This window comes from Phoca vitulina, unplaced genomic scaffold (assembly GCF_004348235.1).
Source record: "Phoca vitulina isolate PV1807 unplaced genomic scaffold, GSC_HSeal_1.0 scaffold30, whole genome shotgun sequence".
Taxonomy (NCBI): domain Eukaryota; kingdom Metazoa; phylum Chordata; class Mammalia; order Carnivora; family Phocidae; genus Phoca; species Phoca vitulina.
This window is the reverse complement of record NW_022589733.1, coordinates 18,699,645-18,723,866: the sequence shown is the minus strand read 5'-3', so window position 1 is coordinate 18,723,866 and position 24,222 is coordinate 18,699,645. Positions and strand designations below refer to the sequence as shown.

At 45.6% G+C, this 24,222-nt stretch overlaps 1 protein-coding gene across 7 annotated transcripts in view; it reads right to left on the bottom strand.

Moving 5' to 3' along the window:
• The window catches only part of SLC7A6 (solute carrier family 7 member 6), a 32,839-nt gene extending 10,857 nt beyond the window's left edge, over positions 1-21,982 (bottom strand). For 3 of the 7 annotated variants that reach the window (XM_032424188.1, XM_032424193.1, XM_032424194.1), the window contains exons 1-3: positions 21,909-21,982; positions 19,937-20,064; positions 8,848-9,400 (exon numbers count right to left, since the gene is read on the bottom strand). In XM_032424188.1, coding sequence (XP_032280079.1) covers positions 8,848-9,364 — 517 coding nt within the window. In that variant the 5' untranslated portion in view covers positions 9,365-9,400; positions 19,937-20,064; positions 21,909-21,982. Of the gene's footprint in view, positions 1-8,847; positions 9,401-19,936; positions 20,065-20,943; positions 21,402-21,618; positions 21,682-21,908 lie in introns of those variants that run through there. The other 4 variants (XM_032424195.1, XM_032424190.1, XM_032424189.1 and 1 more) reach the window with 4 other exon arrangements.
• Positions 21,983-24,222: the final 2,240 nt, after the last annotated feature.

Here is a 24,222-nt window from a genome sequence, read left to right as displayed (position 1 = left end):
CATTTCTATCCAAACTTCCCAATTCTCAGTGAGGTCCATGGAGAAGCGAGCTTGTTTGGGCATTCCCCAGGCTCCTGTCTGCACTGCTGGCTTTATTTCCAGTTCCTGTAGATCTCAGTGTTATCTGGGCCCTGTGCTGAGGGTCCCAGCACCTTACCCCCGCTAAACAGGGACTGCTCTGACCCACCAGGAGGACACAGAATACAAGGGGCACCACAGTGACACTGCTAAGTACTGCCCCAAGCCTCCAAAAATAGAACTTTTATGTGAACCTCAAACATTATTACAAAATCTTTTGGGCTCATCCTCTAAGCCACCTCTATCCACTCCTACACCATTTACTGGTGCCATATACATTCTTAAAAGAGGGGCGCCTGAGTGGCTCAGTTGGTTGGGCGGCTGCCTTCGGCTCGGGTCGTGATCCCGGGGTCCTGGGATCGGGTCCCATGTCGGGCTCCCCGCTCAGCGAGGAACCTGCTTCTCCCTCTGTCTCCTGGCTTGTGCTCTCACTCTCTGTCAAATAAGTAAATAAAATATTTAAAAAAAAAAAAAAAAAAAGAAATGTCCTTTCCTCCTCGTGCTGCCACCGCCGACAGCAACTCCCACTTTCGAGGTCTAGCTCGGTCACCACTTCCTCTGTAAAACCTTCCCCAAATATACCAGCCAGCTGCTCACTGAGCTGTCTCTCCCTGAACCCTGTAACAGTCCCACTTCACAGCACAGATTAGTATCTATGCTATACTCATGTGGACACCTGGCTCAAGGTCTCTCCCTCAGGCATTTGCATGGTGCTTCCCCAAGGAGACCACAAATTATTAGGGGGGGAAACAAAAGCATATTGTTTTATTGTGTGCCAAGCAAAGAGGGGAAATGATGAACTCTGGTTGAAATCAAGAGGGTGATGACTTTCACTTAACCACTAATTCCCTAGAGCAAGGCAACTGTCAGAAAGTTCACATTCTTCTACTCAAAGGGAGGAGAGCCTAGAGCCTGTGGAAATAAACACGATGGCTAAACAGGCTCCACAGCACTTTAAGAGCTTTCACTCACTAGGACACCTGGGTGACTCGGTTAAGCATCTGCCTTCAGCTCAGGTCATGATCCCAGAGTCCTGGGATCGAGTCCAGCATTGGGCTCCCTGCTCCAGTGGGGAGCTTGCTTCTCCCTCTGCCTGAAACTCCCCCTGCTTGTGCGATCTCTCTCTCCCTCTGACAAATAAATAAATAAAAGCTTAAAAAAAAAAAAAAAAAAGAGCTTTCACTCAGTAGTACTTTGGCAAATGACACAAGTGCTCACTAGTCAGTCAGGAGTGGGAGGCAACAGTCAAATGAGAGGGAAGGCCAAAGGAATGCATGCTGTTGCCCTGCTAATCAAAGTTTGCTGTGTGGGGCTAAGCCTACATCAGCTAGCATAAGGATTACCTAATTAATAGCCACCTGTAATCCACAGATCCCTGTGCTATACAGTAAGCATATTCTGAGGTACCTTCCAGGCCCCTTCTTGGGACTTGCTCCTACTCACCTATCACGGTTGATCACCCAAGCTGAGCCTATTCAATTGCCTTTCCCAGGAACAGAGACTGGGGTACCAAGAGACTGAATCTATCTAACAGTAGCAGAGTTGGGAGATACAGCAAGTCAAAGTGACATTCAGGCCCTTGTAATAGAGGAACAAAAACCACAAGAAAACAGAGGAAGGAAGCAGGACTATGAAAAGCCGCAGAAGTGAGAGGGCGTGCAGCTTGTGAGAAAAAGCCTAACAGAGAAAGACAGAGAAATACACAGAAGACAGAGGAGATAGAGACAAGAGACAGAGATAAAGAGCCAGAGAGAAGGGACAAAAAGAGAGGGAGACAAAAAGATGGACATACACATGAAGAGATTAGCACACAATGCCCTGGCTATGCTCACTGTGCTTCTGCCCTGTAGCACCAAGATGTGGATGCAAGATCGGGGAGAGAAGCAGACATAATCCTCAGACCCACTGACAGGCACTCCGTCTCACTTCTACTCCTTCTCCCCATTCTGAATGACAGTCGGAAAGATACAAAAGAGCCTGTCACAGTGGTTGCCTCTGGAGAGAGAGAAAGACTTTTCCCATTTTATACTATTTTATACTCTGACTTGTTTACCATGCACATATGCCTCTTCCTCCGTAAAAACTACTTAATCTAGAACAATGTGCAGCCAGGGAGCAAGGCCAGGAGTAGAGTGAGGTGAGGGGGGCGCCTGGGGCACAAAATATAAGGAAACACTCACTTTCAGAACCACTTGAAGAACCTGAGAGTGAGCGCATCCATCCTTAAATGCTGGCCCCAGGAGTCTTACTTGCTTCACTGTACTCTCAGCTCTGCCAGAGAACAGAGAGCTCCCAAAAACAGTCTACCAAACAGAAGCCAAGTCCCCTGAATGTTTTCCTGATTCTAATTAAGAAACATTTCACCATCTGATCCTCACCCCTCCAAACCTCCCCAAATTCCCAACCCCATCTAGCACCACAGATTCTATCAGCGCTCAAGCACAAGGCTGGGCCTGGAGGCCAGGTGCTCAGATAAAAGTAACTACCACAATTACAATATCCAAGCCTTCCCTCCTCTTCTGATCTCATGTCCTTGCTGGAAAGCCTACACCGATGAGCGTGGGGTCCATGTGAGGGTCTTCAAGTTCTGGGGGCATGATGCTGGGAAAGGAGTACTCAAATAGCAGATCCACACCGAACCCTAAAGCAGAAACAAATCCCCAAAGTCTCTCTGTGGCAAAAACTGCTAGTTATCTTTAAATATCTGTTCCTCCATTTTTCCTTAGTAATAGAAATTTTAGCTAGAATATGGGCTGCCTAAATTAAAGCTGACATTTACCAGCCTCTCTTGCAGGCAGGTACAGCCAAGTAACTAAGTTCTTGCCCCAGGGAGGTAAGCAAAGTTTCATATAAATAAGACCTCAGGAAGTCTCTTTGAAGGGAAGAGCATGCCTTTCTTTGTCCTTCCTGTCAGCTACAGTACAGACTTGACAGCTAGAGCTTGAGTAGCCATCTTGGACCACCAGCTAGAAGTCACATGCTGAGGATGGCAGAGCAGTAAGGCAGAAGGAAGGAACCTGGCTCCCTGAAAAATTATGAAGTCACCCTACCAGTCTCATACTGCCTACCTTTAATATGTGAGAGAAATAAACTTAAATATATTTGAGCCATGCTGCTTTTGGTTTTCAGGTGTTTGAAACCCAAATTAATCCTGGATAATACATGTACCCTAAAACAGAACTGTACCTCTCATATTCTCTTTCTGATGAGGAGATCACTTAGCAATCCGCAGCTATAGTCCCAGTTATGCTGACAGTCACGGCTCCCTTTTCCCACAGCAACAGGGAGGAAGGAACCCTTCCAATTCCTCCCACAAACAAGCTGGGTGTTACTAAGGGGCACTCAAGGACAGAGGAATGCAATCCTTAACAACAACAGCAACAAGGTGGGAGAAGAAAAAAGCTAGGGAGAGACCATCTACAAGTATATTAGGAGAAAAATGTTCTATAACAGTCCAGGAGAGGTAAACCCTTCCAAATGGAAATCCTGGAATCTGGAGCTCCCTCTTGGGATGCATATGAATATGTCAGGTATATGCCTTTTTAAGAATCGTCCTTGTTTTTAATTACACAAATACACACATTTAGTCTTATTACAGGGGGTAGACTCCAGGGTCTTTGAGACTATGGTAAAGACCCAGTCCTTCTGAGTCATGTCACTTTCAGAACATGAAAGCTGTCTATCCATAGCAACCAGTGACCAAAGTAGGGGAGCATAACCTTCCTTCTCAGAACCCTGCCCAGGCCTGAGTCCAAGACAGCAAGAGACAACAGAAAGCTATTCAGGCATTATACAGTGTTTCTTCCCTCCAATCTCCTCTAATTTAGAAGTCTCCCTCCCCCATCTCCTCCTGCTCCTGCTCCTCTTCACTGTCAGCTTTCCCCAAACCAACCCTGGGGGTTGAAGGAAATGGAGTCTCAGCAGTGAGCAAGCCTCTGCTTTGATGCCAGTATCAGTGCTGAATGACTTCTATAATGAAACCTTCACAGCAAATATTCTTGAATGACGTGTGTGAGCCTACACAACAGGCAGGATCCCACAAAAATAAACTAAGAAAAACCACCCTTCCACACTCAAATCAAGTACTCCTGGGCACCTGAGTTACCAATAATACTGCTGGTCACCTGGCAAGAGGAGGGACCTACGGGCCTCAAGAACTGCCATTTTCCCCTATAGTCCTATAAGTGAGTAAGAGCCTCTGAGCACACTGAGTCCAGTTGACAGCCTGAGGCCCCACCCACCACAGAAGACTACAAGCTCCCAGAACACATATGAATAGAATGCACCTTTAGGATAGAGTTTCTCAACTTCAGCACTATTGATATTTGGGGCAAAATAAGTCTTAGTTGTGAGAGGCTGTCCTGTACTTTATAAGATGCTCAATAGCACCCCTGGCTTCTACTCACTAGATGCCAGTAGCACCCCTTCCAAGGAGGTGTGACAACCAAAAATGTCTCCAGACCTTGCAAATGTTTCCTGGGGGACAAACTCACCTCTGGTTGAAAACCACTGTTCTAGGATAATGAGTAGCTAAGATAGCCTGAAATTCAAAAAAGGTGCTAGGATCTCTCTGCCAGTATAACCTGGGAATAGGGTGGGGGGGCTGCTGGAAAGTGAGGATGTGAAACAGCGATGCCTTTAAGGGCCAAGGAGGTAATGCAACAGAGCAAAGGCAAGAATGTCTGGGTATATGAGTGCCTGGGTGGCTCAGTCAGTTAAGCGTCTGCCTTTAGCTCGGGCCGTGGTCCCAGGGTCCTGGGATCAAGCCCAGGGCCGGGCTCCTTGTTCTCAGCGGGGAGTCTGCTTCTCCCTCTCCTGTTACCACCCTCCCTACCGCCACCATGCTCTCTCTCTCTCTATCAAATAAATAAATAAAATATATTTTTTTAAAATTTTTATTTATGCATGAGAGAGAGAGAGAGAGAGATGCAGAGGGAGAAGCAGGCTCCCAAGGAGCAGGGAGCCCAATGCGGGACTCGATCCCAGGACCCTGGGATCATGACCTGAGCCAAAGGCAGACGCTTAACCATCTGAGCCACCCCGGCGCCCTAAATAAATAAAATATTAAAAAAAAAATAAAGGGAGCAACCACTACACAAAGGCAGCTGATTGTGTCAGGAAGGAATCTGGGTCCAAGGTTGCCAGAACTTTTGATTTTTCAACAGAAAGGTCCTGGTTTTCAAATGTTGGCAAGTAATTCAAAATTGCTTACAACACTAGGCTAAACAAATATATCTGTGGGTCAAGTCTGGCCACTAGCTTGCAACTCTGACCTGCAGTTGTTATATGGAGAATGCTGGGCCCTTTCTTCTAGAATGGAACTTCAATTGTCTAGCTTGCATGGCTATAATTTCCATAGATAGTCTCCCCAAAAAACAACCTGGACCCCTCTTATCTTAATTTCAAGACTAACTCAATTCTCCTATCCTACCTAAATTTCGCCGTGGATTCAGCGCAGATTTTTGTATTATGACCTAATTGGTATCTTCCAATTTTGTCTCTTAAGACCACTGCCACCCCTGCCCAAAGAGACTCCCTTCAGCACATCCCAGCTTTGTTAGATGATGCATCAGCCCAATTCTACACCCTAAATTTCAAGAAGAGAAGTAAGCTGAACCCCAAAGTCTTGTCAGTTAGGACAGGACATGGTTTTATGACTTAAGCCCATTTCTGACAAGTTCCTACCTGCAGGTATGCATTATGGAAAAGCCTGGGCTTCTGGGATAGGGGCTTGAAGGAATTCTGATGGTGAGTAATCTGGGTAAAAGTACACTTGAATGAAAAAAGCTACAGATACCATGACTGCACATCTAAGAGGTGAGGTCTCTCCTCCAATCAAAAGAGCAGTTCTGGCAAAGAAAAGAAAAAAGAGCAGTTCCTGGTATGGGGATGGGCTTCGTTAAGCACAAATGAACAAAAACAATGGAGAAAATCATAAAGGAAAAAAGATTTACCAAATAAAAATCTTCTATACATGAAAAATTATATATAGAATGGTGTCCTTTGACTTGGTTACCCTTGGAATTCACCCTAAGGCCATCACGAGGCCAACACACAGGCACTCTCAAGTGCTTAGATAAGAGCACAAACTCACAAAACCTTCTAGAAGGAAACTGGGTAACACACAAAGAATCTTAAAACTGTTTATTTCTTTAGACACAGGTATTTCTCCTGTATAGCTAATTCTACCCTAAAAAAAAAAAAAAAAAAAAAGATGCAGAAACTCTTAATCTTTATATACAAAGACTCCCACAGCAATATTATTTATAATAATAATACAGAGCACTTACTCCATGCCAGAAAGAGAAGTACTGTACCTGTATTGATTCATTTATTCCTCATGATATTTCCATTTTATAAATGAGAAGACCAAGGCAACAGTTAAGTAACTCCGCCAAGGTTAACAGCTGGGAAAAACAGCTGGTAAAGCTAGAATCAGTCCTGGTCTGGCATGGGAGCCTATGATCTTAACCACTATACTACACTGCCAGGAAACTATTTATGTGTCCCTAAACCATGTTTTCTAAGAATATCTGATGAAAGGGATTAAATATTAAAATTTTTAAAGTATTATACAAACCACAGACAGTATGATCTCAAGAGCAAAAAAAAAAAAAAAAAAATGAGATAAGCACAGAAAAAAAAAAATACTAGGAGGTATTTCACACAAATAGTAGCAATAGTTCTCTGGGAGTTAAAATTATGGGGTGGGGATGCCTGGGTGGCTCAGTTGGTTAAGCATCTGCCTTCAGCTCAGGTCATAATCCCAGGGTCTTGGGATCGAGTCCCACATGGGGCTCCTTGCTCAGTGGGGAGCCTGCTTCTCCCTCTGCCGGCGGCTCCCACTGCTTGTGCTCTCTCTCTCTCTGACAAATAAATAAATAAAAATCTTTTAAAAATAAAATAAATTTAAAAAATAAAATTATGGGTGATTTTTCTTTTTTTTTTTTCTATTTTTTTGCATTTTCAAAGTGCCTGTAATGTCTATGTATTCCCTTTAAATAATAGTAATTATAATAAAAAGACGCTACTTTAAAAAATGTTTCTTTTGAAGAACATTCCATAAAAAGGGGGAAAAACATGATATACTAAACTTAAAAAGCAGAATATAAAGTTATATGCAAAGTACGATGCCAATTCTATAAAAGAAATGAAGACATGATTTAATTATTAAAGGTGTTCATCTTTTGGTGGTAGATTATGGGTGATTGAGGATAAGTTCATCTTCTCCCTAATGAACACATTTTATAATCAGAAAATTCTTCTTTTTTTTAGAGAACTCAGTCAGGCCCGAGTTCCCCTGGCCAGACCCTAACACACATACAGCTGAGTACCCACCTTACCTCCTCCTGGGGCTACATGTGGAGGGGTTCCCTTTAACATTTGTCTTTAACAAATTCCTTAAAGTCAGGAAGCACAGTGTACCGTACAATCCTTTTTTGCTAACTCCAAGGTACTCTCAGTCTATTTTTAACGCTGTGGATAAACTACATATACTGCCAAAGCTTTTGCAAGCAGAGATATGGAAAGAACAGAGTATAATTAAGTGCCCCTGGCAGCACAGTACTAAGGAACACAGGGAATTCTGGGCCACTTCTCAGCTAAAACACTAGCTCTACAAGATTGGGTAAATTCACAGCAATCTTCTCTCCTTTTCAGTGATTTCACAGAATCCCTCCTTACCACCTCATGAGAGAAAAAGGAAAATAAAGAGGGATCAACTGGGATCTCTTGGGTTCTGTCATCAGAAACCCAAATATGGGGCGCCTGGGTAACTCAGTCAGTTAAGCGTCTGCCTTCGGCTCAGGTCATGATCCCGGGGTCCTGGGATTGAGTCCCACATCGGGCTCCCTGCTCAGCGGGGAGTCTGCTTCTCCCTCTACCCTTCCCCCTGTTCGTGATCTCCCTCCTTCTCTCTCTCGCGTGCGCACTCTCTCTTCCAAATAAATAAATAAAATCTTAAAAAAAAAAAGAGAGAGAGAGAGAGAAAGAAATTTGAAACACCAATGAGAAAAAGCCATTTTGGTGTGGTGCCTGCTGCTCAGAATGGGCTGCAAAGAATGGCAGTGGCAGGAAACACTGGTCCTGTGGGCTGAGGGATAACACCTTGGGACCCCAACAATCTAGAGAAGCCTCTTTCCTCAGCCTCTAAACTGGTTTAAAATAAAAAGCTGCGAAGCAAAAAATAAAGTCCTCAGCACTGATGTTTTTTTCTGGGTTCAGTTACAACTAGTGATGTTGACTCCAATCAAAACAACTGGTAAGACAAATGTAAGACATGTACCAACCTGTCACATAGACTGGGGAACAGAACTCTGGAACAGTCAAGAGTAGAAGGAATGTGAGGCACCAAAAGCCACAAAGAGACTCAAACTTCTCTCATCCCTAACCTTTACCCTTACTTATCTCTCAGGGTTAAATGACTTTGGTGAAATTACTTCAAAAGGTAAGATGCGGGGCGCCTGGGTGGCTCAGTCAGTTAAGCATCTGCCTTCGGCTCAGGTCATGATCCCAGGATCCTGGGATTGAGTCCCGCATCAGGCCCCCTGCTCAGCAGGGAATCTGCCTCTCCCTCTCCCCCACCCATCCTGCTCCTGCTCTCTCTCTCTCTTAAATAAATAAAATATTTTTTAAAAAAAAGAAAAAAAAAAAAGGTAAGATGCCTCTCTTCCCCCCAAAAGCAAAATATGGTGTTCAAGTATCAGTTACCATTAGCATTAAAGGAACCCACACCCTCAAACATACTCCGCCACTAAACCCCAGACTTACATATGCAAGCAGCAGCAAGGAGACGGCAGGCCAGGTATGGGGGATCACAGGTAGGGAACGAGGGCTGGATGATGTAGTTGGCGAAGGTGATGGCAATGATGGCCTGACTGGTGGGCTCAACAATTAGCAAGGAGGCCCACAGGCGGATAAAGGCAATGAAGCCCCCAAAGGCCTCTAGAATATAAGCATAGCTGGCCCCAGACTTGGTGATGGTGGTCCCCAGCTCCGCATAGCAAAGGGCACCAACAACGGAGAAAAGCCCACCAATGGCCCATACGACCAGCGACAACCCATAGGAGGCAGTGTATACCAGCACGCCCTTGGGTGAGACAAAGATTCCTGAGCCGATCATGTTGCCCACCACCAGGCTGACCCCATTCAACAGCGAGATCTCCTTCTTTAGCTGCATAGTTTCTGCAGTCTGTTGAGGTTGCATGTTGACATCTTCCTTGGGCTGGTTGGCCTCGGGAATGAGATGGTAGGTTGGTGTGGGGCTCTCCAGCTCCCTGACTTCCATGACAAATGTTTCCTTCACACTTGTGTTTACTGTGGCCTGGCAAAGAATATCAAAGAATATAAGTATGTCAGTCTAGGGCAGAAGCTGGTGAGTCTCTGGTTTAGACCTGCAAAGCTAACCTCTTATGTAGGAACAGCATGCCTTACACACAGACCTAAATATAATGAGGTTTATATCCATTTCCACCACAGGACACAGAAATAAATGGAGGTAGGCAGACACCTAGTGCTCCCAAGAAAGATAACCGTGAGAGCTCAGCTGATGGCAACTTCCAACAAGAGGTACCTGGCTTGACACCAAGAACAGGTTGGCATTAGATTTATCCATAGCATGGATTCTCCCTGAGGTGCAGGTTTTGGCCTGGTCTTACCATTTTAAAACCTACAAACCTGTCCTGCAAAGACCAGACTCCCACTGCCAGGTTACTCAGCCTGATAGGCTTCTCACTGCCCACACCCACTCACCTCCACCCAAACATAAACAGGAACTTCTGCAGTATCCAGCAACATGTGGACAAGTCTGTAGCTACTCTCAGGCCAGCAAAGAACATGAGCAGGTGGAGAGAAAGGCTAAGAAGATGCTAAGACCAGGGCCACTGCAAAGACTAGAACAAGGAAAGGACCTTCATGAAAATACACACCTGTGTGTTGCTGTGTCTACAACATCAATCTTACTTCCTACATTGCTGTTTGCCCATTCAATACATCTCTTTTTCCAAAGTGCCCAGAAAAGAGAGAGAATATAATTAAGACCCGATGGAGAAAGAACATCCAGAGGGCACCCTAACATGGGACTTGACTGCTATCAGTTTGTTTTCCTCCTCAGCATGCCCTCACTACCGTCTGGGGTTGCAAAGAGATTCTCCCAGAACAGGACCCAGGAATTTTGACACCCAATCAGAGCTACATGGCTTCTCTCATCCACAGACCTGGCATTAGAAGGCATCCCATAGGGAGATGGCACACACTACTACTTTTGGTTTAGAGTTGAGCCAGTCCAGAAACCTCAAAGAAGTTAGATTCCATAACAACCTATATATGAAAAACCCAGAATCTGTCAGAGGAAGACAAGCACCTTCCTGAACCTGCACTCAGCATGACCTTCTCCCTCTCTCAATTCCTGTGCCCCAGTAATCAGGAATTCAAATCACCTACTTACTCCCACCTCATCTTCTGGATAAAGGAATCCTATAAGCCATATGATTCCCACCCAGGAATCAGTCTTTTAAGGTCACAGAGATAACTTCAGGGATAAGAATGAGATCAGCACATCATCTTCCCAGAAGCCTCTCATCTACTCAACAAAGATGGAAGTGCCAGAACCTTACCTCACGGAGCTCAGAGCGAGGGAACCATAGCCACTCAAGAGTAAGCAGTTCTCAGGGAAAACTTCAGTCTCCACAGCTCCATCCAAAACTCCTGCCTTACCTGTCCCGGTCCCCTGCCAGGGTCTGGACTGGAGATCAAGAGAAAAGCCTCCTCTGGGGCACTACCAAGCCTTCCTTTACTCCCAGCCTACCTCTGCTTAGATGAGACCTGGCTTTAAGGCGCACCACTCTTTCTTTCACTCTTGGCACCAAGCCACACAGGTTTCCCTAGGCAGGCACAGGCACGTGGGTACATACTTGTTTTCATGTGTTTGTCAGGTGAGCCAAAGCAACCATGAAAACAAACCTGGAAATGGCAGAGGAGCCTATATTTTCACATGAGTCAGGTGCAGAGAGACCTATATTGCCTTTTTCCACCCAACTCAACACAGAAGCAAGTGGAGAAACCTGGTCCCAGTGACCACTTCAGCCTCCCCTCTATTTTATCAGACCCTAGCTAGATGGGGAGAGGAGGCTGGGGCTCCCACATATTCTTTTTGGACCTCTGACACCAGATATATGGGTTTTCTTTTTTTTTTTTTTTTAAGATTTTATTTATTTATTTGACAGAGAGAGAGACAGCCAGAGAGGGAATACAAGCAGGGGGAGTGGAAGAGGGAGAAGCAGGCTTCCCGTCGAGCAGGGAGCACGATATGGGGCTCGATCCCAGGACCCTGGGATCATGACCTGAGCCGAAGGCAGACGCTTAATGACTGAGCCACCCAGGCGCCCCAGATGTATGGGTTTTCTACACATCAAGCAATTCTGCAACACAGACAATTTAACTCAATTCTGATGATGAGGGAGCAGAAGGCAAGCTAAGGACAAAGCACAAGCTGACACCCCACAACCCCTGCCCCCAAGGTGGGATATATGTGACATTCCTCAGCACTCTTGGCTGCCCTAAAGCTAAGGGAAGAAAAAACAAATGGTTAATTTATAGAGATTATAGTCCTACAGGACAGGAGTCTCCCTTAGTTTACAAATGTCTTAGTGATTTACAAGAAAAAAAGCACTTATCAATAACCTAACTTCCAGAAGGAAATGTAGATAAAATTAAATGTCCTTATAACCTGCAGCCCATTGACAAATACTTGAGGCAGGCAGAGTATAATGTCCAGGAAGCTCCCAACTGTCTTCATGTTAATGCTTTACTAGAGAAGGGCTCAGTCCCACAAAACTGCCCCCTCTTCAGATGCCAAATACAAGTCCAGGTTGTTACCAGTGCTTCCAACTGACTGGCTATAAATTGGAGGGTCCCACTATCCCTCCTTGGGTTTAATTAATTTGCCAGAGTGGCTCACAGAACTCAAGAAATCAGTTTACTTACTAGATTACCAGTTTATTATAAAAGGATATAACGCAGGAACTGCCAGATGGAAAAGATGCATAGGGCAAGGCATATGGGAAGGGGTGTGGAGTTCCATGCTCTCTCTGGGCAAGCCACTCACCCAGCACCTCCACCTGTTCACCAACCTGAAAGCTCTCCAAACTCTGTCCTTTTGGGGGTTTTATGGAGGCTTCATTACACAGGTGCGACTGATTAAAATCATTGGCCATTAGTGCTTGATTCAATCTCCAGCCCCTCTCCCCTCCCCAGAGGTCAGACTGGACTTAAAGTTCCAACAGCCTAATCACACAGTTGGTTCCTCTAGCAACTAGCCCCCATCCTTAGAAGATCCGGATGCTTTCCAAAAATCACCTCATTAACATAAACTCAAGTGGGTTGAAAGGGACTTGTTATATAAATAACAAAAGACACCATTTCACTTTCATTGCCCTGGAGCTATTTCAGGAATTGAGAACAAAAGCAAATATTATAACAGAACATGCCCCTATGGCTCTTATATAGGAAATTATAGGAGCTGTGTCTAGAAACAGTGGATGAAGACCAAATATGTATTTAATCACAATATCACAGGGAAAGAAAGAGGGAAATTCATTTCACTGGAAAATAAAATTAGTATAAAATGGAATTGCCTTAACTTCTAACTTCCATTTAGGATATAGAAAGCCGGGAAAAGCATCACTCCAACTCCAATAACAAGAAAAAGCCAAACAATCTACAAAACCATAACTTTTCTTGAGGCATCAGAGAGCTGAGGTTACAGGGCAACCGACCAGACTGAAATTTTAGGAAAAACAGGCACCTCCATGAAGAGACGCAAGCTCTGGTTCACCTGTGGCAGAGGGAGAATGACGGGACCGACACGCAGGCAAGTAAGAAGAACTCAGGCACATTTCCTAATGAATTACTAAAGGTCTTGTGTGGTTCAGCAAGAGCATAGACACCCAGGGGTTTTTCTCCATAGACTTCAGTAGATTGGATGTTCATTAAAAAATACTAGGCAGGAGGCCAGAGACAGCTTCTCAGTAGTGCTAGTCTGGAGAAGGAAAGCAATCACTGCTCTGGGGAAAATGCAAAGGTCCACCCAGTCCTTTTTCTAAAGAATAAAAATCTTACACCCCTGGGGAAAGGGTGGTAAACTCTGTCCCTCCCAAGGCAGCTGGGGCAGAGTAAAAGAAAAATAAAACACGCCTTTATGCCTGGGGGAAAGGCAGGAAATTCTGATCTGGACCATTAGAAGTATCCTACCTCTGGGGCAAGGGCAGGATCACCAGAAAGATCTACACCCCTCTTCCCCCCAGACCCAGAAAAACAGGGCCTGCCTAACACTGAGGCTGAACCAAGACAACAGTGAATCCCTGCTCCCCACCAGCAGGTAAGCAAGCACCCAGCAACAAGAGAAAGACCTAAAGCTGAGAGTAAAGCATAAACATTGAGGAAAAGCCCTCCCACCAGCAAACCCATCCTAAACCTGAGGAATTTGAAGCCCCGTGTGCACCTAAGGTAACCACAACAAAACCCAAACCAAACTCACCTCCTAACTGACTGGAACTCCCACACGAATACCCTAATAAAAGAAGAGATGTACCTAGAATAAATACTTGCCTCAGTTTCTACTGTTTTAAGTCCTACATCTAGCAATCAGTAACAAATTACAAGCAACACAACAAAAAGCAAGAGAAACAACCCACTATCAAGAAGCAAAGTAATCAGGGGCACCTGGGTGGGTTGTTAAGCATCCAACTCATGATTTTGGCTCAGGTCATTATCTCAGGGTTGTCAGATCAAGCCCCGTGTCAGGCTCTGCACTCAGCAAGGAGTCCGCTTGGGATTCTCTCTTTCCCCCAAACAAACAAACAAACAAATAAATAAATAAAATCTTTAAAAAAAAAAAAGGAAAGAAGCAAAGTAATCAACAGGACCAGACTTAGAGATGACCCGAATATTGGAACTACCAGACAAGAAATTTAAAATAACTATGATTAATACATTAAACACTCTAATGGAAAAGTTAGACAGCATGCAGAAACAGATGTGAAATTTCAGCAGAGAGATGAAAACCATTAAGAGTCAAAGTGGGAAAAAGTGGAAAAAAAAAAAAAATAGAATGGAGCCCCCAAGAGCTGTAGGATAGTATCAAATGGTCTGAGGTAAATATAAAAAAATACTTTTTGGAAAAAAAAAACTTTTGGGGTGGCTATTTTTATTTGCTTTAGAATATAATTGACTGCCTCAAGTAAAAATAGTAGCAATGAATTGTGGATTTATAGCATATATAAAAGTAAAATGTATGAGGGGAGCCTGGGTGGCTCAGTCAGTTGAGTGTCTGCCTTCTGCCTTGGGCTGGGGTCATCCCAGGGTCCTGGGATCAGCTTGCATTGGGCTCCCTGCTCAGTGGGGAGGCTGCTTCTCCCTCTCCTTTTGCCCCTTCCCCTGCCCATACTCTCTCTCTCTAATAAATAAAATCTTTTTATTTTTTTATTTTTATTTTTTTAAAGATTTTATTTATTTATTTATTTGACAGGGAGACAGCGAGAGCAGGAACACAAGCAGGGGGAGTAGGAGAGGGAGAAGCAGGCTTCCCAGTGAGCAGGGAGCCCAATGTGGGGCTCAATCCCAGGACCCTGGGATCATGACCCGAGCTGAAGGCAGTCACCTAACGACTGAGCCACCCAGGCGCCCCAAAATCTTTTTTAAAAAAAAGGAAAATGTATGACAACAAAAGCACAGAGACAGAAGGAAGAATTGGGAGTTATACAGTTGTAAATTTCTTATATGTGAAATAATGTAATTTACTTAAAAAAACACTAAACTAAAAAGATTAAAAGAAGGGGTATAAATAATGAACCAATGGTGGAAATAAAAAAATACTCAAACCAAAAGCAGGCAGCAAGATGGATGGACTTAGAAGGTATTACACTAAGAGAAATAAGTTGGCAGAGAAAAACAAGTATCATTATGAGTTCACTTATCTAAAAAACAAAACAAACGAACAACAAAAAAGGACTCATAAATACATAAAACAAACTGGTGGTTGCCAGAGGGGAGGGGGGTGAAGGGATGTGAAGGGGTATTAAGATATACAAACTTCCAGTCATAAAATAAATAAGTCACAGAGATAAAAAGTACAGCATAGGGGCGCCTGAGTGGCGCATTCAGTTAAGCCTCCAACTCTTGATTTCTGCTCAGGTCATGATCTCAGGGTCATGGGATCAACCGAGTAGGGCTCCATGCTCAGTGGGAGTCGGCTTATTCCTCTCCCTCTGCTCCTCTGCCGCTCATGCTCTCCTCTCTCTCAAATAAATAAATAAAATCTTTTTTAAAGTACAGCATAGAAAATATAATCAATAATATTGTAATAGCAGTGTATGGTGACAGATGGTAACTAGACTTATCATGGTGAGCATGTATGGAATTGTGGAATCACAATGTTGTACACCTGAAACTAATATAACATTGCATATCAAATATACTTAAATAATAAAAAATTTTTAAGAGGGCAGAAAAAAGAACATATGCAACAAATAGAAAACAGAAGACAACTAGCAAGATGGACGATTTTAACCCAACCATCCCAATAATAACATGAAATGTAAGTGATCTAAATATACCAATTAAGAGATAGACATTGACAGAACAAATTAGATAAAAACGCAAAACCCAACATGTAGTCTATGAGAAACACGCTTTAAATATAAAGACATTGGGGCGCCTGGGTGGCTCAGTTGGTTAAGCGTCTGCCTTCGGCCCAGGTCATGATCTCAGGGTCCTGGGATCCAGCTTAGCAAGGAGTCTGCTTCTCCCTCTTACTCTCCCTCTGTGCTCTCTCTCTCTCAGTGAATAAAATCTTAAAAAAATAATAAATATAAAAACATAAAGGGGTGCCTGGGTGGCTCAGTTGGTTAACTTTTTATCTCAGCTCAGATCTTGATCTCAGGGTAGTTAGTTCAAGCCCCTCGTTGGGCTCCATGCTGAGTGTGGAGCCTACTTAAAAATTAACAAATAAATAAATAAATATAAATAAGTTCTAGGTAAAAAGATAGGAAAAAATAAATCATGCAAACACTGATCGAAAGTTGGAGTAGCTATATTCACATCAGACAAAATAAACTTCAGAATAAGAAATACTTCCAGGGATAAAGAGGGACATTACATAATGATAAAGAGGTTAATTCACCAAGAAGACAATTCTAAGTGTGTGTTTCCTCCAACAACATAGCTTCAAAATACATAAAGCAATATCGTAGATATGAAAAGAGAAATACACGAATCCACGATTACGTTGTGACTTCAAAGCACCTCTCTCAGTCATCAACAGAATACGCAGACAAATAATCAGCAAGATCTAGGGGCACCTGGCTGGCTCAGTCGGTAGAACATGAGACTCTTAATCTCAGAGTCATGAGTTCAAGCCCCATGGAGGGGGTGTGGGGGGAAAAAAAAAAAATCAGCAAGATCTAGAAGGCCTGAAAATGGAATGTCCCAACATAGCTCTTGTCTAAGGAATTATGTGAATTCTGAGTGGGAAAGAAAAAAAATAGCATCTGCAATAGGGTTTACCTCCACATAGGAGAGCGGAACAGGCTAGAGGTGGGAGACAACCTTCTAAGCAGAAAAAACACTGCTTTGGCTCCTCAAGTTTCACAACAGAGTATCAACCCTACTATATCTCAGTTGGTATCAGAACACTGTTAGGAACCTTCCCTCAAGCTGCTGCCTGAGGCCTTTAAGACCAATTCCAACCTTCTTAGCAGGGCCTTATCACTATATCCCGCACCCCACCCCACCCCGACCCCAAAGTCCCACCCAAGGTCCTGTCCCACTGAATTACTTGCAGTTTCTAGAACCTGGAGTAGTCCAGGGTTTCCAGAGTCCATCAGACAAACATATTTTTGCTCATACTGAGCCCTCTGCTTCTAACACCCTTCTTCTACCACCGTTTCCCCAACAGCCTAGCTGCCATCTTTCTCCATATATCTCTTTGTGCCCATAAGATTTGTAGTACATACTTCTGCCTTAGCAACCACCTCATTCTGTTGCATTTACTTAGCTTCAGTCTCCCAACTAGTTTGTGAGTTCCTCATCTATTTTAACAGCACGCAGGACAAGGCCTAGCACAGGTTCAGTACTCAGTCCCTGATCACTGAATAAAATATACCAAGGACAGAAAATAGCTAAGAGAAAATACACAACAAACCCTACTGAAAGTCTAAGACCTTAAGTGGTTCCTAACATTTTGTCAAAGTACTTGCTCTTTAAGTAACAGATGATGGAGAAAAAAATGATAAAAAGCAACTCTGACTACAATAATGGTTTTGAATTCATTTGCATTTAATCAGTCACCATAGTATCTACATACATTCTCAAAAGGGCAGTCCATACCTGTGTGAGATGCATTGTTTATCTATCCCCACAGAATAGATTTGCAGACCTTCTTCAACAATGGGATGAAAATCAAGGAGCTCATAACTAAGCCGCTATCTCCAGCTCAGTAGCCTGGTATTTAGGGGAAAGAGTGTGCAACAAAATCTTACCAGATCACCCTCTCTGAACTGGCTATCCTTCTGCCTTTAATTTTTATCCAATTGATAAGAGAAATCGGCATGTGAAGATCACACACAGTTATCAGATTCTCAGTCTCTCTTTCTCATACAGTTTCTAAAATCACTATTGAAGAGGCACCTGGGCGGCTCAGTCGTTAAGCGTCTGCCTTTGGCTCAGGTCATGATCCCAGGGTCCTGGGATCGAGGCCCACATTGGGCTCTCTGCTCAGCGGGGGGCCTGCTTCTCCCTCTCCCACTCCCCCTGCTTGTGTTCCCTCTCTCGCTGTCTCTCTCTCTCTGTCAAATAAATAAATTAAAAATCTTAAAAAAAAAAAAAAAATTTACTTTAAAAAGTAAAAAAATAAAAAAATCACTATTGAAGACAATTTCCAAATTCAGCATACCCTCTAAGTTTCTGTTGTGAAAAACTAACATTAAACCCTGCCTGTAAGGACACAATGCAGCTTTCTAGCAGGTTTTCATCCTATTTTACAGGCTCCTGTACCAGATAATAAAGGAATTCATCAGACCACTAACATTGCCTCATGAAAATTTAACCATGAAACTATCATATGCAATTTTCAGGGGAAAAAAAAAGGAAGAATCTTTCAAAGTTCAATTACAAAGAATACTTTACAACCTGGATTTAAAAACTCTTTTAGGGCGCCTGGGTGGCTCAGTTGGTTGGGCGACTGCCTTCGGCTCAGGTCATGATCCTGGAGTCTCCGGATCGAGTCCCGCATCGGGCTCCCTGCTTGGCAGGGAGTCTGCTTCTCCCTCTGACCCTCCCCCCTCTCATGTGCTCTCTCTCTCAAATAAATAAATAAAATCTTTAAAAAAAAAAAAAAAACTCTTTTATAGGGGCACCGGGTGGCACAGTTGGTTAAACGTCTGACTCCTGGTTTCTGCTCAGGTCATGATCCCAGGGTCGTGAGATGGAGCCTCATGTTGGGCTCTGTGCTTAGCACAGAGTGTGCTTAAGACTCTGTCTCCCTCTGGCCCTCCTCCTATGCCCATGTTCTCTCTCTCTCTCAAAATAAATAAATCTTTATTTTTTTTTTAAGATTTCATTTATTTATGTGTCAGAGAGAGAGAGAGAGAGAGTGAGCGAGCACAAGCAGGGGGAGCTGCAGGCAGAAGAAGAAGCAGGCTCCCCGCTGAGCAGGGAGCCCAATGTGGGGCTCAACCCAGGACCCTGGGATCATGACCCAAGCAGAAAGCAGACACCCAACCAACTGAGCCACACAGGCATCCCAAATAAATAATCTTTTAAAAAAATAAAGTGGAAACTGGGTGGCTCAGACGTTAAGCATCTGCCTTTGGCTCAGGTCATGATCTCAGGGTCCTGGGATTGAGCCCCACATCGGGCTCCCTGCTCAGTGGGAAACCTGCTTCTCCCTCTCCCACTCCCCCCTGCTTGTGTTCCCTCTCTCGCTGTGTCTTTCTCTGTCAAATAAATAAATAAAATCTTTAAAAATAAATAAATAAAAATAAAATGAAATGAGAACTCTTGGAGCGCCTGGGTGGCTCAGTCATTAAGCCTCTGCCTTCGGCTCAGGTCATGATCCCAGAGTACTGGGATTGAGCCCCACATCAGGCTCCCTGCTCGGCGGGAAGCCTGCTTCTCCCTCTCCCACTCCCCCTGCTTGTGTTCCTTTTCTCACTGTCTCACTGTGTCTCTGTCAAAATAAATAAATAAAATCTTAAAAAAAAAAAGAGAGAACTCTTTTATAATTAATGACCATAGGGGAAAAGATTGTTGAGAAAAATACTAAAATCTCTACTGTGGTGAAAACATAGAGGACTCTTTCTTTTCTATACTTCTCTGAGTCTTATATATTTTCCACAATTAATAGGCGTTAACTTTTTTAATGCTTAACTCTCCTTCTCTCCCTATCTCTCTCTCTCTATATATAGTATCCCTATATCAAATGAAAAAGTTACGTAACTCTACATTTATGTTTTTGCCTAAGATACCAGGAAACTCAATATCAAATTCAGCACCTAATCACAGTGAATAAATACCCTCACTTTCAACAGTATGTGATATCTAGTCTTTTCTATTAACTTTGGTTTTCAATTTCTTTTTAACAACCTCATTGAAGTATCTTTAATTATAAACCACCACAATTACTCTTTAGAAAAAGAAACAATTTAATATACAATTTTATATAATATAGTGTTACATAACTGTTAATTATATGTGAGCCATTTTTCATTAATAGTATCCTGTTCGTATCTTGCACAAATAACTGAAACTCTTTACAAATCGCAAAGATCCAAGATCTAATAGAGAACAGAGCAATAATATTCACCTGCGAGGAAATAAGCAAACATCACACTTTCATAAGCTGCCTCATCATAAATGGTCAGGTACTGAGAAGAAAATGGAAGTCTTCACAGCAAGGCCTAATTCCATTTGTCTGTCTTGGCCATTTAACCTCTGCAACAAAGAGTAAGAGGCAGCTTATCAAAAAACGAACCTAATAAGCAACAGGATGATATTTCCCTTTGTAAAATTTAAGTTTTACATGCCTGGCAGGGGCAGCACTCAATTACTGAGAAGTTCCGTCACACCCACAGTGGAGTGTAACTGAAGCAACCAGCCCACACGTGTCAGAGAACTAACCCGGTCATCTCAAATCATGCATGTCTAGACAGCTGCTGCTCCCCAAGTCCCAGGTCCTGTAAGCCCTGTTTGTGTCACTTTTGTAAAAATATATCCACACCCTGGAGACTATAGCAGGAAACACACAGGACAGAGGTCAGGAAATCTCCTGTACCAAGAAGGGCCAAGGAGATCAGTCACATAACTGGTATTTACTTTTAGTCTGCAATAAAAAAATATGTCCACAGCCAGACAGGGAAGACGGAAGATAAGAAAAAAATTGTTGTGGTTTTCTGCGTATTTGTCAGGAGAGGGAAATCAAATATAAGAACTTGAATGGCAGTCTGAGAACAAAGTTGGGAAGCAAAAGCCATTAGTACACAAGGGCACCTTAGCAATGTAGGCAGACTGGGCAGTTTCCTCCTAAAGGGCTTCACAGCAAGCAAAGAGAGACAAAAATGAGCTCAGGAAGCACTCACAGACTTTCAAAAAGTCTGCTCCTCCCAGATCTTCAAATCAGAGAGCAGCTCTCAGAGAAGCACCAGATGGCTGAGCATTCGGCTACCACGATGCTAGATTTGCTGGCAGTGCTTTTTTCCCCCCATCAAGGGCAGAGACCGAATTCTTTTGAACTGTGTCACCAAGCACACAGCCCAGTGCACACAAGAGGTACTCAAAAACATCTGTTAAATATTGATTCCAATTTATACTGACCATTACACAATGTGGTACCCAGACTGTTTGCTCAGTGCTTAGTGAAGAATTCTCAGAATGTTTTACAAGTATCTCCTTCCATTTATAACATGAGATGATCAAACAAGGTGACAGGACATGAAGACACGAGAGAGAGCCATCACAGCAGGAGCACCCGGTTCCCTAGCACCAACAGGCCAGCCCTGCAAGCTCGGGCGGGCCCCAGACAATCTCGCAGCATCCCAGGAAGCTCTGATCCTGCGGTACAAAGTCTTCCATTTGCAGTTTCTCACAGCCCAGGTTCTCCTTCTCATCACACTCAGCCTCCGGTATCTCCCCGTCTCTCACACAGTCAGCATCGCACTCAGGGACTCTATCACCACAGTGTCCCTCACACTCTCAGCCTCTCCCACACTCGTGGAGTCACCCTCACACTCAGGCTCTCACACCCTCAGGGTTTCTCTCTCTCTCTCTCTCTCCCTCTCTCTCTCTCCCTCTCACACACACACACTCCCTCCCTCCCTCTCTCTCTCTCTCTCTCCCCCCTTCTGGTCTAGGGCGCCTGTCTCTCACGCACACCCAGAGTCTCCTTCACACCAAGGTCTCTCCCATACTATCAGCGTCATCTGCTCACTCAGGGTGTTTCTTGCGCGCACACACAGTCACGCTCAGACTCAGGGGGTCTCTCACACTCACACACGTAGTCTTCCTCACACGCTGGGTCTCCCACTCAGGGTTCCCCCCACTCCTGGAGCCACCCTCACGCTCGCAGTCCCTCTTACACGCACAGCGTCACCCCTCCGGCACGCTCTCGCCGCCGCGTCTCTCACGTGCCGCCCGCCCGCCCCGCGCCCGGGTTGGCGGGCCCGCACCCCGCACGCTGCGGCGGCGGCGGCCGCGCGGAAAGTTCGGCCTCCAGGACGCGGCCCCGGCCCCGGCCCGGCCCCGGCCCCGCTTCCCCCGCGCGCCCGCCCGCGGCCCGTTACCTCGCAGTAGCCAGGCGCCCACAGGATGCTCGGTAGCTCGACCGCCTGGGCCGCCCCGGCCGCTCAGGCCCCGCCCCCGCCACGTCACGCGCCGCCGGATCGCGACAGCGCGCGCCGCGTCGGGACAGGACGCCTAGCTCCGCGCGCGGGGTTGGCTTGCGGCGTCGCTTCTGGGCCTCTGGGGCCGCCGGGCCTCAGGGGTCGGCCGACCCGGCTCGGGAGTGCGGTCCCAGCGTCTGCGTGCACTTGGCTGCCCGTGACCAGGGCCCGGCCACCCTCGCTCTAAATGGCCCGCACAGCCGGCTCCTATGTGGCTCTTGGCCACACAGCTTACACAAGGAGCTCTAAACAGCCGCCATACCCTGTTCACCACCATCCCCTTCCCTACGCACCTTAGGAAGACACAGACCCAGGACCTGTCCTCCCACATTCACAGCTCAGCTCCAGCTCAAGTCCACTGAGGCCTCCACAGACACATGGACACTGTTGTGCTTCTGTAGCCAACCCCCCCTCCCACCCCGCCCCCTGGGGCTCAGGCTTGAGGACATTTTTCCATCCTCAACTTGTGTGACCCTACTAACATACTGGGGGTGGGGTGGGGGGGGGAGCTGCACCCTCCTGTCTTCCTCTACCTCTGGCTGCTCCTCCTCCTTTCCTTCTAGGGGTTCTTTTCCTCTGGTAGCTCTGGGCTCTTCTAGGTCTCCCGACCTTATGGGCAGCTGAGCCCTCCGCCTTAGCTTCCTTTCCACAACCTCAAGCCATGACTCTCTCCTGGGACATGGAGTCATTTCCCCTGACAAGTGTTTACAACTGCACACCCTCTAATTCCAGACTGACCATACCCAAAGCCCTGCTCCCCATCACCCAGTGACGCAGCCAGAGATGGGCAGCACACCTTCCTCCTCCTGCCCCCCAAGGACCTGCAGGTTTTCTCATGGTTTTCTTCACTCCAGCTCTAGTAGCCTCCCGATCCCTACCCTGTTCCTTCTAACCCATCCCCACAGGGGACTGACTTTGTGTCTCCTCTGCCTAAAAACCCCTCCGTTCTCCTACCTATAGACCTGAGACAATGAACCTTAAAGAACCCTCACTCGTATGCCCTCCTTGTGCTCTCTGCTTGGACTACCCTCCCTAAGTGTGAATGAGAGTATGTGTATATTTGGAGTCATTAGAATCTGACCCTTTAACCCCTGGATCCCTTCCTTCTGTCTCCCTGGCCAGGCAGAGGAAGGACCGCGCTCACTTGTGTCACTCAGTGGCAGCTGGTCCACTTATCCCTGCAACAAACACATACATGACCTGCCAGCATCCAGCTCTCTGGCTTTGCTGTCTTCACACCCGGTTACAACAACCCGCCGTGAAAGCCCACTCTGCAGCAAGCACTGAATCGGATGTTCCCCAATACCATCAGTGTTCCTCAGGACCACCCTGCAGGGCACATTTATTCAGCTCCATTCTTCAGATGACCAAGCTGAGGCTCAGGGAGGTAAGGAGACTCCCCAGGCTACTTGCCTGGAGCTGGTAGAGCTCAGATTTGAACCCCAGTCAGCTGGTCTTAAAGCCTGCTGTGACTCCATGCTCTCTCTCTGCAGCTGTGAAACCAAGGATGGCAGTGGGGCTAAAACAGGTCAGGGGTGAGTAGCTGGCTGTTAAGGCCACCACAAGGAGTGGCAGGGGAGGGTGGGTGTCAGGGCAGAGCTGGGACTCAGGCTGGGTAGGACCTGGAGGTAAGGGTTTGCACCCTTTTGTGCTGTTATCCTTTTACCAGAGCCAGCAATTGCAGCTGGACCCATGTATCGCTGGGCATCCTCACCCTCTCTGGGCCACCCGTCTTCCAGGTTTGGCCAATAACTAGTGCAGTGAGGGTTCAGAGCGCCCTCTAGTGGTCCAGGGTGTATTGAAGCCTGAAGCCCAGGCAGGGCTGGCTCTGTGGAGGTGGCAGGTACTGGGGCTCCCACCAGCCCCACAGCCCTCAACCCCCTCTCTGGGCTCTGCACCACAGACAGTCCTGGACCCCATCCCTATACATGTTTCCCTGTATCAGGCTCTCTGTTTCCCTGTCTTTATCCATCTCCATTGGTTCCGTCTCGGTCCCTCTCTCTGCCCATCTTGGTGTCTGACCTAGTCTCAGCCTAGTTTCTCCTCCTCCCTCAGTCTCTGTCCCAAGGGAGACAGATGGTGGGCAGACAAACTGAAGAAACAAAGTAGAAGGGTGGTGTCTTAAAAAGAACTCTAGGGTCAAAAGATGCTGAGACCTGAAAGGTTAGAGAGGACAAAAAGGTTGGGCAGCAGAGTCCAGCCAGGGTGACCTGAA